This window comes from Crocuta crocuta, unplaced genomic scaffold, assembly GCF_008692635.1.
Source record: "Crocuta crocuta isolate KB4526 unplaced genomic scaffold, BGI_CrCroc_1.0 scaffold30, whole genome shotgun sequence".
NCBI classification, from domain to species: domain Eukaryota; kingdom Metazoa; phylum Chordata; class Mammalia; order Carnivora; family Hyaenidae; genus Crocuta; species Crocuta crocuta.
This window is the reverse complement of record NW_027528345.1, coordinates 4,962,289-4,979,574: the sequence shown is the minus strand read 5'-3', so window position 1 is coordinate 4,979,574 and position 17,286 is coordinate 4,962,289. Positions and strand designations below refer to the sequence as shown.

Sequence of the window (17,286 nt, the reverse complement as noted above, 5' to 3'; positions counted from 1 at the left end):
CTATTTCCACTAGTATGCCAGCTCAGTTAGGGCAGGGACTCTGTTTTGTTCAATGCTGAATCCCCAGAGCTCAAAAAGATGCTCAATATGTATTCACTGAATACACAAAACCAAGGCCTATATTACTGAGGTGCTGAGGTATAGAAATACTTTGTAAGTGAAGTGAGACAAATCAATGAGCATGATACAAAACAGTGAGCAAGTTTAGGCAGCAAATACTAAGCTTCAAAAAGGAAATTCAGTGGCATCAGTATCTTCACAACTTAAGATACATAATTGTAAACATAAAGTTGCTTTTTTTAAGTTTATTTATTTATTTTGAGGGGGCAGGCAGAGAGAGAAGGGGGAGGGATCTGAAGCTGGCTCAGCAGTGAGTCCCATGTGGGGCTTGAACTCACAAACCATAAGATCATGACTGAGCCAAAGGCAGATGCTTAACCAACTGAACCACCCAGGTGGTCCCAAATCTGCTTTTTCTTAAAGTCTCTTCTAATGTTACAAATAACCAGGATAATACATTCATTTCTTTCAGCAAACTTAGAAAAGAAGGTAGGATCATCTATTGATAATTTAAATTTCTAATTTTAGAAATAAATGGATACACCGTGTTCAGTAAATGAAGGGAATGGACTCAGGGAACAGAGTTTTTTTTTTTTTTTTTTTTTTCTGAGAGAGAGAGAGAAAAAAAGAAAGAGAGAGTGAGTGAGAGAGCAGCAGAGAGAGAAAATCCCAAAGAGGCTTTGCTCTGTCAGCCCAGAGCCCAACACAGGGCTCCATCCCACAAACCGTGACATCATGTCCTGAGCCGAAATCAAGAGTCAGATGCTCAACAACTGAGCCCAGGTGCCCTAGGAACAGAGTTCTCAAAATGAAGATGTTAATTTTAAAAAAAGAAGAGTGTGCTTGCACTATCAGGTCTTCCTTCACACCCTGCTTCCTTCCTTCCCCTCCACTCCATCCTCCTTGCCACTTCTAAACCGAACCTCGATCTCTTAAGGTCAGGTACACCCAAGCAACTGGGGCACCCTCCTCTCAAAGCTGGTCATCCTGCATCCATCATCCTGCCCTCTTGCGATCAAAACCTTTTAAGCTCTCTGACGTCATTCATCTAATCTGGGGGTGGTGTGTGTTGTTGTTTTCTTTTGTTCATGACAGTTTTGTGCTACATTTGTAATCTAAAATTTTAAAAAGACAGACATGTTCCATGGCTTCCGCCGGTTTCCAGAATGCATTTTAAGCTCCTGAAACTGAAATGCAAGACCCTCCACAATTTGCCCTGATGCCTCCCCTTGCAGCCTCCTCTGCCACCGCAGGGAAGCTGCCGCACTCCACTCTGCCACAAACCCAGCTGCCCTTTCCTTCCCCCACAACTGTGTGTCTGACACTTCTCCAGCTTGGAATGCCCTCCTCCCTCCAACGGAATTCTCCTGGAGCTGCAAGGCGTGGCTCGGGTTCAGGCCCTTGAATTACTGCAGAAACAGTGATCAGACCCAGACTTCTTAGGGGATGGTAGGTTCATCATTATTAGAGGTACTCAGAGACTGGCTGAAAACATACCAAGGAAGCTCTCACCAAATCCACTCACCCTGAGATTCTAGAGTCCCTATGAAGTCCTCCTTTAAGGTTTTACTTGACCGTTTCTATTGGAAATGACTTCTTCCCCCCTTTGGAATAGACTCCTCATCCTGCTTACAAGGCAATTATCATATGCTGCCATCAGAGTCATAGTACAGCTGTATTTTCATATGTCTGTGTCTGATCTCCTTCATTCACCAAAACCTCTAAAGACAAGAGTCTCGTGGCGCCTGGCGCCATCCCTTGCAAATGATGGGTACTCAAATGTTTGTCAGTGATGACACTAAAAAAATGGAGCAGTCCAAACAGGAATAAATTGGGAAGAACATAGAAGAGATAGGGGATAGGTCATGAAGCGCCAAGAAACACTGCTTTGTATTCTTTCATGAGACAGGCAGGTGTGGCCACAGAGGGTCCACATGAGAGGGACAGGAAAACAGCATTTATCACCCTCAGTCCTAAAGAGAGTCACCACACGCCACAAAGGGGCCACATGGGGGGAAAAAAGACATGGAGGCCCCCGGAGCCGGCTTAACCAAGCAGGTGGGGAGCCCAGAGAGTAAGGACAGTGGGCAAGTGTCTTTATTTGGGGTCAGGGGTACACAAACAGAAGGTCCAAGAGGATTTCATGGGTGCGTCTGAATGTCACTAGGTCACAGTGGCAGAGGGCAAGGGGGGGCTTGTGTCAGAGGCCAGCCATATCACACTGGTGTACCTGGTCACCGGGGCGGGGTCAGAGCCTGTTGGTAGGAATGTTGAGGCAGCGGGAAAATATGAAGTTTAAAAATTTACAATGCAAATACTAACCTCCCTGGGCAACTGACACTTGCTCCCTCAGATATCTGTGTGAATTTGCTCGTCTACCCTTAGCTCGTCCATCCATTTCAGTGGGCATGTCCTCAAGGAAATGCAAAGTACCTTAACAAGCATGGACTAGTCTGGGGAAATCTTGATGTGCGATCACATTCCTCTTGAATCCGGGGGAGAAGAATAGCCCAGCACAGAACAGGAGATCACGGAGGGCTCCAAGGGCAGGCAGCCCTGTGCCGACATCTTCTGGGTTAGCAACAATGACAGCCTTTGTCCTGGAACTAGACAACTGCTTGCAGGGTCAACAAAATGACTTTCTTTATCCAGAAGAGAAGGCTGGTCAGGCAGGAGATGGTGCCAGAAAAAAAAAAAATCCCTGAACACAGACAAAGTGGAGCGGAGCCGTAGGGAGCGGCCTAGCGCAACCCAGTCCTGAGGCGGACGAGGCTCGCCTGCTGCCGGTTTGCCATCTGGGATGCCTGAAAAGGTGCCCATCTGGGAATCAGGAGGCTTCAGTTTATGTTCCAATTTTACTGCTGGCTATTGCTGTGACCTTGGAGCCAGGCAAATCAACCCTGTGCATTTCTGTTTTTCCATCAACAGTTAAGTCAGGACCACAGCCATGATAAAAACACAAATCCAAACAAGAGAGAATTGCTTTGACCACCACAGATACTCAAAATCCAATACACAGCTTAAAGGCCACTACTGGAAACAGCTAGTTTTTCTTTGGAGAGGCTCTGTGTCCTTATTCCAGCCTGACCCCCAGTGAATCCCTAGTTCTTCAATGATCTTCCCTTTCTTCTATCCAGAATCCTGCACAGATACCTTATCAGGACATTCTCACACCTACCAACACTTACCCTTTGGACCTAGCTCTCCCAATGAAGGCTAATTATTAATAACCTTGTTAGTTCAACATACCTCCCAAGTATCATAATACTTTACCCAGTGAAAGCATCTTCAAGAAATAATCCAGTGTTAGGAATTCATAAAAGAGAAAAGAAATCAAAGCAGGGAAAACCTTTACTTGTCAGTGTCCTCTCAAATCATACTTCTCGGGATCCCACCTAGGAATGTTGACCTTATTATCTGAACAATAATCAACCTCTATCAAGGTGGTTTTAAATAAATCAAGTGATCAATCACTCTTCACTCCCATTGTTCCCAGAGTTTAACCAGCCATCAAGTTCCACGCTGGCTACTACTATTTCATTCATCAGTGAAGTGGTTTCTCTCAGCACCCTGTGCATGGGTCTGCGTGTTGCAATTCCATTAGATGTCGTTTCCATGAAAAAGTTCTACCTTTACCTCCCATATATGGGAAACAAGAAGAGGAAGAGGAAGCAATGGCTGGAGCCGGTAAGGAAAGGGTGCCTTGGCCTCTGATGATTCACCTATCAAGCACAGTAAAAAGTATCCAGAAAGGTACCTGGTTAATAATTGCTTAATTACAATGCTCTACCTGAGTTAGTTTTAGTAAGTCCTTGAAGGTATCCTTTTACACTGTTTGCATCCTCTGTCTTACGGGAACTAGAGCAGCCAGGTGATCCTAGCACACAGAGAGCTGCAGCTGATTGCCTTTTAGTGTTAATGGACGTGCAATGACTGTGGCTGCAAACTAATGAAGGCCCCTAATAAGCAGGGGTAGGAGGAAATGGCCCGACACCCTGGGTTTTCAGCCTCAACTTCCTTCCCTGCTCTGTAAGGACATTAAAGCAGCATAAGGCTTTTGTAAAGGGCTACCAAGTTCAATAAATCTTAGCGAATTCAACTGTGAAGAGGGTGTTCCTTGGGGATTATTTTAATGCTAAATATCAATCCTTCATGAGCCTACCTTTCTGAATGTCCCTATCAAAAAAACCTTGCTTTTTTTTCTTTTCTCATTATTTTTCACAAGCACTGGAGTAACATTTTTCTCTAACTTGAATTCTGTGATTACTTCTGACCAAAATTATTTTACGCCACAAAAAGAATTATGTATTCACAACTCAAAAACTCAAGTGTAAGAAAAATGAAGATTCTGGCACTCAGCATACATTGGTTCCAAATGAAGACGGTAATAAACATTTAAATATGACTACCATGAGTATTCAATACAGTACTTTGAGAAGACAAAGCTTAAAATGATATTCTACGTAGAATTCAGCTCTGTCTACAGCATTTGTTCAAGTAATTCCTCCAAAATGAAGTCCTATTTGAGAGTACAATACTTATAATAATCAACTATTGACAAGCACCCTGAGAAGTAATAAATACCCATTTTCTTAATGTATTATCAACTATCAGGTTATTTATACTAATTAGCTATTCTGACCTCCAATTAACACAAAAGAGAGCATACCATACTCATACTATTACATTAAAACAATCCTTTTCCTTCCTAAGCATATGACTATAAGTCTGTTTCTTCATGTTTTTGATGCTCCTGTATCACCATGACTATCTTGCCCACACTTTCTGGGACATCTGAATCTTTTCTATTTTGAAATGATAAAATCATATGCATAGCTTAAACACAAAGGAAAGAATTTCAGACTGGACTTAAAGCTAAACAATAGAAAACAAACAAGTATTTAGCTTTATTAAATTCATGAAATGACAGAACGTTGTTGAGTAACTTGGTATTTAATGCAAAGCTGCTTTTTTGTTAAAAGAAAAGAAAAAAATCATGGAATTTGTCTTCTCAAATTTCTGGATGTATTGAGAACATTTTATTCAGAACTTCCTATTCGAAACTAAAACAGACCTAGGTACGTAGAAAATAGCAAACTCCTTAATATTTCGCAGACTATAAACGCAAGAAAAATACACTTTCAACATGGATTCTTCTTTTAGAGATCCCTGGATCTCAGTCAAAACCCCGCCTCTCTCTTTTTTTAATCACCAGCTTCTAAAAACATCATAGTTTCTATGCTGAGGGGTATCTTGGAGAAACCAAACATGTGTATGAAATGTTGCTTATAGTCAAGTGTAGGTCCATTATCCACTTCCTGTAATTCTGAAATCCCAAGACTCTGATCTTTGTAACTGATTTGTTGGCAAGACGTGACCAAACCTGAATTCACTTAGCAGCAAAGCCTCGTCCGAACTGACTTGAGGCTGTTTATAGTCTTTATTCACACTATTTCATGTGAATAAGTATATAATCCAGCTACGGTTATGCCAATGTGTTTGGTAACAGAGTTATTTCCTCAGCCCCATAGGGTGAGCTCCCAACTATAGGCGCATGCGCTGAATTCTGAAACACATCTCGTCTCAAGATTTGGATAAGAAATGGTGTGCCTGGATTCAGTTCAGTAAACCCATACTGTGCTGTTCTGAGCACTATTCAAAGTAAATGGTCCACTGTCTGTGTTCTCATTTCCTAAACCCACCGTTTACTAAACTCATTACCTTCTCTAACTAGTTTCTCCTACTGACTGACGTTTTCTTTTTTTTTTTTAATAAGATGACCACTCTTTTAGTCACCCACTCAATTTCCCAGTTACCTGGGACTTCACTCTTACTCTCACCTCCTCATATCCCATCAATGGTTGAAGTTCCATAAGGTTCCACATGTCCCCATCTATCTGCCCATGGTCCCACCCCTATTCAAGAGTGGCCTGAATGGTTGCAAGAGACTCCAAAAATACTTCCCTCCTTCCCTTTCTACTCCCCTAACCTGTCCTTCTCTGATTCCCACTAGATTCTGCTTCATTCTGACTCAAGAGAATCTTGTCATTGTCTCCCATCTTATTCAAATACTTTTTTTTTTTATTCAAATACCACAATGGAAGAAATAAGGTCCAAAATATGAGACTGGCACTTAAAGACCAAAGAATTTAGACTCAGCCCACCTTTCTACCATCTCCTGCTCTCTTTTAATGCAAACTTTTCACTCCCTTCAAAATGAGCACAACTTCCTCAGTTTTTCCCAACTCCAAAAAAAGCTAAGTTGTTGTCGTCTCTTCGGCTGACACCATCTACCCCATGACCTGAAATCTGTACTGAATTCTTTGCATCAGATCTGACTATTTTCCTCCCACTCATGCTTCAGACTGAACTCAGATCCCACACTGGCAGCAAAGCTTTCTTTTGCCTTACTGACCCACCCTTATTTCCTTCTTGAATTCCCACAACATTCACAGTCTGGACTATTCATTTGATACTTGATATGCACTTCCTTGTATTATCAGAGTAATTAATTTTTCATGCATATGTATCCTCTCTCTTTAACCAGATTTTAAATTCCTTGAGAGCAGAGACCACGTCTCATATTTTATGAATGAACAAATGAATACCCTTCTCGAGCTTACAATAAAAAGACAATGGCAAAGGCAACATGTAAAAAACCAAGGAACATTAATTTATGTAGTCATCCAAATTTATCAAATACTACCATGTTCCAGGCATTGTTTTAGGCACTGAGGATTGAATGATAAGCAACACGACCTAATCCCTGCCTTCATGAGGCTTGTGGTATAGCTAGGAAACCAGACATTAATGAAGCAATTATACAAATAACCACATGCACAAATATGTATGTTTTTACAAAGGAGCTGTGCAATATTAACAGGTTCAGAATCAGTTTCATATTCCTGTCAACTCGTTCTGACTCAGCCTGCCCTCCATCCATGTTAAGAAGAAAACTACAACTGATAGAGGCTCTTTACACATGTTAGAAAACAAAAGGAAAATGGGGAAGACAAATAGCAGGAGCAGTTTGTTTGAAAAAGACATTTGTCACAATCTTGAGGTCCTAAGATTCATCCTCGGATAAAGGTATCCGATTAGATAAACGTATCAATTAGAAGGCAATATTTAGATCCTCATCACTCTGCCCGCCACAGAATTACTTTCAGAGTATAAAAAAAGCACAGAGCTGCTCTCATGCTTAAGTTACACTCTAAACTTTTATGAAAGTTTGCTTTAAGATACAAGAATGTGAAATCCATTTCTGCCTTTGCAACTTCACTCCTCAGTGCCTCCCATACAAGCCAAAGAAAAAAGAAAATTCTTGACCAGTACTTAGGGCAAGGAAACTCCAATATTTAGTGCAAAGATTCCCCTGTGAAACTTGCAATATTCATCATTTCTGGTATCCAAAGCTATATATCACATTTCTCCTTTGGCCCAGGGTCCAAGAAAGCTCAAAATCAACAAGGTAACAAACCTCACAAAACCAAAATATATCTAATTCTCCTTTTCTATGGCCTTCATTTTCCATTCTTATTTGTATTAAGCATATATGTTTTGGTAAATCATTTCACTTCTGTCTTGGAATAAAAATGATTTCTTGAATAAGCTTATTTCTTTATAATAAGTCTTATCGTCAGAAATATAAGTGCTATCATTAGAAGTCTTTGGATTTCTCTATTTGTGGATTTCTCCAATGTATAATGTTTAATTCTTCAAAAGGCTAGGATGCTTATTTTTTAAACAGTGTAATTATCCACACAAATATAAAAGAGAGGCATTGGGAGAGTATTCCAACAGAATTCAGTTTTCATAAATCCAAATATAATACTCACCTCAAAAAGATTCAGTGCTAAATCTAAAAACCTAAAGAAGTTTTTCTGAAGTGTATCAATTGTGATTTCCTCTGTGCTCTTACCTTATTTTCCACATTTGGGAAATCTGGGATTTGTGACCAGTATGAAATCATAAAATTTACCGCTGAGTAGGAAACCCAACTCTCTCATGTTATTCCAACAATACAGTAAAGGTGAGAGGGGGGTAATTTAAAATGCATTTAATCATTTGTGTCTCTGATAACATGCAATTTCCAACTTGCAAGAGTGANGAACAAGGGGGAGAAGAAGGGCGGAAATGGTGGGGGAAAGGGAGAGAAGCAAACCATGAGAGACTCTTGAATGCTGACAAAAACTGAGGACTGATGGATGTGGGGGGAGGGGGGGATGGGCATGGAGGAGGACACTTGTGGGGATGAGCACTGAGTGTTATGTGGAAACTAATTTGACAATAAACTATTAAAAAAAAATAAAATGCATTTAATCATTTGTGTCTCTGATAACATGCGATTTCCAACTTGCAAGAGTGACCACTTTTGTTTGGGACAATTCCCATTACAAATGATAAATCATGAGGAGGCTTCATGCTGCTAACTAAAGAGCCACAAAATGATAATTTTTATACCTCATAGAAATAAAACTCATAACAAATAGATTAAATTATGTACTCAGAGAATTATCACTGTTCCTCACGCATGCTTTAAATTGGTCATATGGTATCGTCCTCTCAGAGGGTACTAAGAAGAGATTTTCCATAAGAAAATAAGTGAGGGAAGATTCACAAGTTAATGAAATGAAAGGAACAGTGAAAGGAATAGTGCCATTCTATCAATATTCTTATTTGGCATTTCATAAGAGAATTAACAAAAAGAAAGAAACTGTTTAACTGATCTCACAAAAGGATTCAGGTTATTTTGTAAACCATTCCAATTTCTGGAACAAGAATTTCTGTGCTTGCCATTACCGATCCCACTCCTCCCCACATAAACACTCTCACCACCATCACCACCACCTACCACAAGCTTGCATCTGCAAACTGTTAAAGGTTTAAATATGGCCTCTTAAAAAAAATGAACTAGGTAGAAATGCTAGTTATCTGGAAACCAGGGGGGACACACTGATCACATTCCAAGCCAAGGAGAACAACACTCGTGCTGGGTTACATTTTGGATTCTTTTCCCTAACGCCCTGTGGCTGTCAGTTCCTCAGCACCCTGCTGCACGTTCCTTGCTGCAAGCAGACACAAGTGGGAGCTGGAGGGAAGACAACATCTGACAGGAGGGAGTCAGAGAAAGCGTCACAGAGATCATGCTTAAACTCGGATGTAAAGGAAAAAGAGAAAGCAACCAAGTTAATAAGAAGGGGATGAGTGTGGTGCCCAAGAGCAGGGTGGGGCAGGGCACGTAGGCAAAGGCACAGATGCATGAGAGATTTGAGAACCTGTAGGTAATTCTGTACAGTGTGGAATGTCCAGAGACCAGGTTTGAAGTCATGCAGGAGATCAAGAGCTTTGGATATCAATCAAAGGAGTTTAGATTTTATTTTGTAGGTAATAGGAGCCATCTAGCCATGTAGAAAAATTATTCCAGTAGAAAATTCCAGAATTACCTGGAGAAGAGCAGAACTATTAGGAGCAAATGATTACCATTTGGTCTTTGTTTTTTATAACTTTTTAAATGTTTACTCCTTTTTGAGAGAGAGAGGGCACACAAGCAGGGGAGGGGCAGAGAGAGAGGGAGACACAGAATCCGAAGCGGGTTCCAGGCTCTGAGCTGTCAGCACAGAGCCCGGCACGGGGCTCGAACCCACGGACCACAAGATCACGACCTGAGCCGAAGTCAGACGCTTAACCAACTGAGCCACCAAGGTGCCCAGATAATTACCATTTTGTGAATGAAGGAGGAAATAATGGTTATGAAGGGAGAGGCAGAGAGACAGGAGGAGAAGACGTTGGAGTTCATTCAAAAATTCAATCAAGAGTCCAGTTATCATTCCACTTACCACCACAATGTGCCAAAGGTTATCATTCCTTCTCTAATACCTCATATAATTTCATAGATTTTTAGTAAAAAAAAAAAAAAAGGAAACTGCCAAAGAGAAGTGATAAAGCTAACTACATTATAGACTCTTTCCTATAGTAAGCAAATAAAAAAAATTGGGGTACACTTTTGCACTATCTCAAAATAATTGTACTCAACATACCAAAAAATCTAGAGCAAAATCTAGAGCAACTTTTCACGGCTAAATTATTTATATCAACAGGAGAATTAAAAAGTAAGCCATTAATGTAAGGTGATTTTAGTATAAAACACAAGATTTTATAATAAAATAACTTAACAAAAGGTAGAAATTACAGAACCAGATGATCTGGTCTCATTAATACTATGACCCTGACTGTACAATTCTCCATCAATCTGAATATAGGTAGGTAACTTTTCTCCAAATTGAATATTTTATCTAAGTTTGCCTTACCTTTCTACGAGGAGAAAATTTCCTGAACAGATTACAAACACACCCAGTCATTGTCTGTAACAGATATCTATTGTTTGGTCTTCCAGCACACCTCACCCATTTTTGGAAACTGACCCCCTCCCACTCACACCCACCTTTAACCTCTTCCATCCTTGTAAATGTTACCACAGCACGATGCTTGTCCACGGTTTGGTAGATGGCCCAACTAACACCCAGTTCCTAGATACCCTCTCTGTCATGACCTGTCTGTCTCTGTACTTTACTTTGGCTCTCATAAAGGCCATGCCCTAGCTGGGAATCACCACTCAAGACTGGCTGTACTTCTGTTACAACATGGCATCTCACCACACCCATAAATCCTTTCCCTCTTCTTACTTCCATTTCACCTACTCAGTTTCACCCAATCTTCCAGCCTCTGCCCACTTCTCCCACACCATCAATCTTTCTTATCTCCTTTCCATGCCCAGCCAGACCCCCATTAATCAAAACAATAACTTTTATTAGAACCCTCCATTTATTTTGCATCCTTTGTTTTCAGCGCAGCAAGGCTGAGCAGTCCTCACCCAGATGAATCACTCTCAAATTCTGTTCCAGGTGATTGAGCTCTTATAACGAAAAACGCTTAGCAGTTCAGATTGATGTCATTCCAGTTTATAGTGGTTAACCCCAACAGGCCTCACTGATCATCAGTAACCCTTTTATTTGTTCCTAGGTAGGTGACATCAACATTACCTACAGTCAGCTGTTCCAAACCTTAAACACTTTATTAAACCTCCTGCATCATCCCACCTTTTAAAAATCATTCAGCCTTTTATCTTTAGCTCTTCCTTGCTCATAGTCAAACAGAGATCATCAGGTGGTAGCCCACTTACCTCTCTACTCCTCTACTCCAATGGACCTATCAGAACATCAAACTTTCTCTCTCATGAAAATTTCTGAGGAAATGGGGTCTCTCCTCCTGTCCCCACTAAGGCCATTATTTCTACCTGTGTCCTAAGTCAAAAAGCAAAGAAGCTTTCAGAGTTGCTCTCCTTCTCTGTCTTTATCTTCACTTCAATCTAGCTCTTTCCCCCAAAATGACAAGCAGATGAATGAATCTTACTCTTCAAAACCAACACCACCCACCACCACCAATACAATCTTTCCTTAGTCCTTCTTCCATTTTTAGCTACTTCCTATCTCCTTTCATTTCCTCACCAAACTTCTTGAAACAATGTACATGTATAATACATATAAAACATGTACATTTTATAAATAAATGTAATGGAAACAGATAACAACAGTTTAAGGAGTAGAGATTGAGAATATAGAAGTAATACTATGTGTGTGTCCCAATTTGTTTTTTCCTGAAACCACTGTAATCTGTTTCTAACCAAACTTTTACACTGAAAATACCCACACTGTGTCAACTATGATCTTATAATTACTAAATTCAATGTTTTATTATTAAGTTCTCTTCCTAAATGGCCAAGCAGCCTTTAAAACTTTCTTTTCCCAATAGCACTTACCACCTCTCTGCATATTACACATTAGTTTTCTGTCTTTCTCCCTCCTACAGGATGTAAGTTGTTATAAGCATAGTTCCTACTTTTTTGATTCACTCTCTAGAATAGTTCCTGGCGTCTACGGCCATACCACCCTGAACGCGCCCGATCTCGTCTGATCTCGGAAGCTAAGCAGGGTCGGGCCTGGTTAGTACTTGGATGGGAGAATAGTTCCTGGCATGTAATAAGTGATCAATGACTATTTGTTGGATAAATACCACCCAACTCCTGACCAAAATCAATTAGGCAAAAGGAGAAAAATACACCCAAACTAGGTCAACATCAGGCTCTTTTCTCAGAGTTTAAACTTAGAACCAAGAGAGTGAGGCCAGTCTCTCTGAGTAGATGTAAACTGATCTTTAGTATGAACACAATAAAACAGATATGTTAGAGAAACTGTAACAAAGAATATCCTTATAGAATTCAAGCCCTGGTTTCATTTATCCCAATTACCAAAATGATTCTTGATCTTTGCAAAATAGTTCAGTACCCTTATAGTAAATTACCTTTCCTTAGCTTAAACTATTTTAGTGTCTTTGTCTTTGTCTATTGCTTACTATCAAGGGATTCTGTGCTAATATACTTTGGTTGAATAGGCTCAGATAAACATCCTAAAGCCAATGTTCAAAAAAAATAAAAGGGGGGGAGAAAAATGGTAAAAAGTTAGAGTTACCATTCTAATTCCCAGAGTGAATAATATATGTAAATATATGAGCAATGTTTAAGTTACTTTAATGAACACGTGGTGTGACATGAAGGCAAACTCTTTACGATAACATACTTAGGTACTGTTTATGAGAAAAGAGCTATTCTCATGCCTTCTCTAAATAAGATGACACACACATTAATTTAGGCTCTAAAGACATTCTTTGAAATTTAGTACTAATTGTATGTCATGTTAATTTTCCTTAGGCCACAGGAAAGTACAGCATTGGACAGCAAACTGTGGCAGAACCCGGCTACCACAGCGCATGGCAAATTAAGGCTGGAGGGCACACTAAAATGCATCGTAAATTGGCATTTAGAAATAACAGGGCTCTCTCTTGAAGAATAGAATTCAATCATTAGCAACCTTATGTTTCATGGGTACTTACCAAACAAACGCTGATGGAACAGAAATTTGCCAGCTATGAGTCCTATGAGAATGGCAAGTAGCCATAGAAGCACCTTCAGAATCCTCCAGCCAACTCCTCTAGGGTATTTATTTGTTACAAATGAAAAACAGTTTCCAACAACAATAACATTGGCTTCTGTTTGGCTATGAGAAACTGGGTCCTCAGCAAATATTAAGAAGTTAAAGAAGATCACCAAGTAAGCCACGATCAAGCGAGACCAGGGATGCTGGAAATAATAACGGAAGTCTTTACCCATCCTTCAGAACTTCAATTCCGTTGTTTACCTGTGTAAGAAAAGATACATAGGGTTACAGCAGGAGAAAAAAACAGTCTCTCTCTTCCTATTATCTGTTCTGATTTGTAACAGTTCAATGAAGCCATATTTAGAAAAGGTGCCACCAGGGGCTCCTGGATGGCTCAGTCCGTTAAACGTCCAACTCCTGATTGCGGCTCAGGTCACAATCTCACAGTTAGTGAGATTAAGCCCTGCTCTGACAGTGCAGAGCCTGCTGCAGATTCTGGGTCTCCCTCTATCTCTGCCCCTCCCCAGCTTGCTCGCTCTCATGCTCTCTCTCTCTCTCTGTCATAAAATAATCATAAAAAATTTTTAAAAATGCTTTTAAAGATGCTACCTGCTCCTCTCATGACCCCAAGACAAGTCCAAGATGGAGGAAAGTAAATATTGTCCCTTCACCGCCATCTAATCACACCTCTGACCACATGCGGGATGTGGGAAAGAAGGAGAATAAGAGAATAGAAGAGCAGGGGAGAAAGGACGTGAGAGGGCAGAAGACTGTCCAAAATCGGGGTGATGACGGAGGTGACCTGCAGAGGTCACCTCAGGAGGAAATGCAGAGCAAAAACACAGCACAATGCTTTTCCTCTTTCAGATTACTATTTTTAGGTTACAATCATAATACAGAGTCCTTTAAAAAATCAAAGCAATGTAGACGTAAACTGAGCACATAAGAACAAAAATTAAACATCCTCCTCTGCCCAATCCCTCTCCTTAGCAGGATCCCTTAGTAATTTGGGGACCTTTTCCTGTATGCCGTGTATGGACTTTTATAAAAAGGTTCATAGTCTAGTTTTCAAATAATTTCAACACAGAATAAGTTTTAGAAAACAGCTACAGTAGTTACATGCAGGAGGGACTGGGCAGTTCTGCTTGTGGGAAGTGAGGAAAAAGGAGAACACTGCACAGAGGACATAACCAAGTTCAGGGTTGGAGTACTGATTAGTAGGACTTTTTTCCCCAGTGAAGAAGGCAAGAATGCCTAATCTAGGCATTTGGAAAGGCAACAGAGGCATTGAAAAATACATAATATGCCTGTAGCTGTGGGTCCTCACCTGGAGGTGCACTGAGAGTAAAGAGCTTTCTTAAAATTCTGATGTGAAGACCCCACTCCCAAAGTCTCGCTCAGGTCCTCTTTCCTTTTTGGGAGGCAGCCTGCCTATAAAGGACACAAGCCTGTGTTCAGTTCGCCAAGGCTGTGACTGGTTGTAATTAAGTCTAGCCAATTCTGGGATGTGGTTTTGGTGAACTCATCTGGTGCTCCAACTAAGCTAGATCTCTTATGTTTTCAGCAACAAAGCTGAATAAAAGCCGAGATTAAACATAGCAATAAAGGTAGTAATGTCACTGAAATCTGCCAATTCTTTTTTCTTCTTTCTCAATTTGTTTAGGATGGGGAGGAAAAAAGGGACCCTCACAAAGCCTACAGCATATGACATCTAGGCTCTATGTCTATAGACATCTAGATGTCTATGTGCAACATTACCTTATTTTTATCATAACAACCTTCTGAAATACTGTCATTATCATGCCCATTGCTTCATTTTACAGGGAGGGAACTGAGGCTCACATAGATTATGTAACTTGCCCAAAGTCAGCCAGAAGAACTCTGATCTGAGCCCCTGAAATTGACTGTAGGACTGAATCGGCATCTCCTGCAGGCAACCCAGTCATTTCCAGGCATTTCCACAGTCTTAGAAAGACACCTGCCCAGCCCCAGGTATGTCAGCCCTTGAACGCTTTCTGAAAACACATTCTTCTCTAGAGATGATTATATTAACTCTATAGAATATACTTCTATAACCCAGGCAAAATATATGTAAGTGAAAGAATCCTTCACGAATCCTGAGCACTTTGGTAAATTAATAAATTTCCCATTGACAAGTATTCTCATTTCCACATGGCTAAAAGCACAAAGATCAAGCCATGAGCCTGAAGTAGCTCTAAGTCCATGGAAGACCTGAGAAGAGGCTCCCAGCCTCCCAAGTCCCTGTCCAACAGTCTGGAGTGATGGATATCAATTAAACCCATAATCTAATGAAGACTTGTCTTAACTATTTTAGCAAAGCAATGTAAACACACAAAAGGATTGGCAATATTACTCAGCAAGACAAATAGTCTCTGTGCCTTCTAAGCAATTTCAAGTCCCTTGTGATCTCTGTGAATACTCTGAAATATCTGTTCCCAGGGGCTGCAGCTCAGATAACTTAGGAATAGTGACTGAAGGATTTTTTTTCTTTCCTTTCTTTTCTGTTAATTTTTTTATGTTTATTTTTGAGAGTGGGAGTGGGAGAGGGGCAGAGAGGAAGACACAGAATCTGAAGCACGTTCTGTGCCGACAGCTCAGAGCCTGACCCAGCCCTCTAATTCACAAACTGCAAGATCATGACCTGAGTGGAAGTCGATGCTTAACCGACTGAGACACCCAGGTGCCCCAAGATTTTTTTTCTAATGTGAGGTTCATTACCCCCCTAAGTACAGCAGTAGTTGCTTCTCACACCAAAGAGGGCAAAGTGGTGATGAACAAAAATGAGCATCATGCATTTTCATGATATTCAGTATGCAAGGATGCCAGAATGAGTTGTTAATTCAATTTCATGCAACATGTTTAGACATGTCTAAAGACCACTATCATGAGAATACATAGAAATCATCTCAAGGCCAATGGGTCTTAAAGCAGGACTCATTACTACATGCCCAACAGAACAGGACAGGAGTAACCTTTAAGAAGTTAGCAGGTTTCTAGTTGCTTTCAGCTTTATGATACATATACTTATTTTAGTGTTGTTGTTTTTAACTTCAGAATCTTGTTTTATGAGCTAAGTAATGTCCACATGCCCACACTAAATTAGAACATTCAAAAAATTGGGGAGACAGCTGTTCCTCCCCAGTATTTATATTGCTTCAAGACAGAGAACTATAGAGTTGAGCAACAATCCTGTACTTGTTGATGTGAATTCTCACAGGCATGCTGTGAATGGTACCATCACCCCCATGCTACAGGTAAGCAGAGGTTCAGTGTAGTTGCTGCCTATCTAACTAACCTATCCAGTATGTGGAGAGTCAGCATCTGAGCCCAAATCCATTCCTAGCCCTCGATCTCTCTAATGTATCATAAAGCTGGAAGTGTTTCTTCCAATAAAGTATTTCCTATCAGGTCTGCAGGCTAGTCTTTATTGCCACAAACAGATTCAGTGACTCAGATACCAGCTGAATTCCTGGTCTGTTTTATGCTAAACATGGCTGATATTCATTCTTGCGTCATATGCCAAAGCTGAAGTGATGTCTTCCAGGGGGTCCCAAATTTAAAAACCTACATAATAACTTGAATGAAACTTCTACTTATCCCCACTTCCTGACTTCATCCACAAGGTCACCCAAAGCCTGCCTAGTCATCTCAGCCTCAGGTACCAGGTATGCAAAGCAGCAAAACTGTTTTCACTTCTGCAGTTCACATAAAGCAGTAAGATCATTCAGTGACTCTAATGCTAATAATCCAGGATTGAGATGGTTCAAACTGACTATGCTACCCAGTATACATGGTCTACAAACCCTTGTAGTTTTTTAAATTCAATTCTGCCACCATAGCTGAGCTTTTAGCTTAAATAAATGTGATTCATCTTAGGTCTTAGTATTTTATAGTGCGATTATCAGCTTATGTGTTCTCCCTCACTGGGTCATAAGGTTCTCAGGGAAGGGCACAGCACAGGGCTGGGCTCAAAGTGGGCAGTCAATGGACATCTACTGGATGAGGTGAGTGGTATAGTTAGAAATAAAAGCCTCCTCATTGCTTAGGCAAGATGAGAGACAGAGAAGCCTGCCATTAGCATCCACTAACACAAGAAAGGAGAAAAAAGCACTGGAACCCAAAAATTGCCACACTGACTCAGCACTGATCCCACCCAACATCTCATTTTAGATGAGTTCTGTGTTATCATCATTAACCACTAGGGCTAACACTG

General features: G+C 40.6%; 1 protein-coding gene across 2 annotated transcripts in view; it reads right to left on the bottom strand.

Annotated features, from left to right (window-relative positions):
* The window catches only part of TMEM117 (transmembrane protein 117), a 454,418-nt gene extending 439,963 nt beyond the window's left edge, over positions 1-14,455 (bottom strand). Inside the window, exons 1-2 of one of the 2 annotated variants that reach the window (XM_077753237.1) lie at positions 14,380-14,455; positions 13,009-13,313 (exon numbers count right to left, since the gene is read on the bottom strand). In XM_077753237.1, the coding sequence (XP_077609363.1) occupies positions 13,009-13,285 (277 nt within the window). In that variant the 5' untranslated portion in view covers positions 13,286-13,313; positions 14,380-14,455. Of the gene's footprint in view, positions 1-13,008; positions 13,314-14,379 lie in introns of those variants that run through there. The other variant, XM_077753238.1, reaches the window with a different exon arrangement.
* Positions 14,456-17,286: the final 2,831 nt, after the last annotated feature.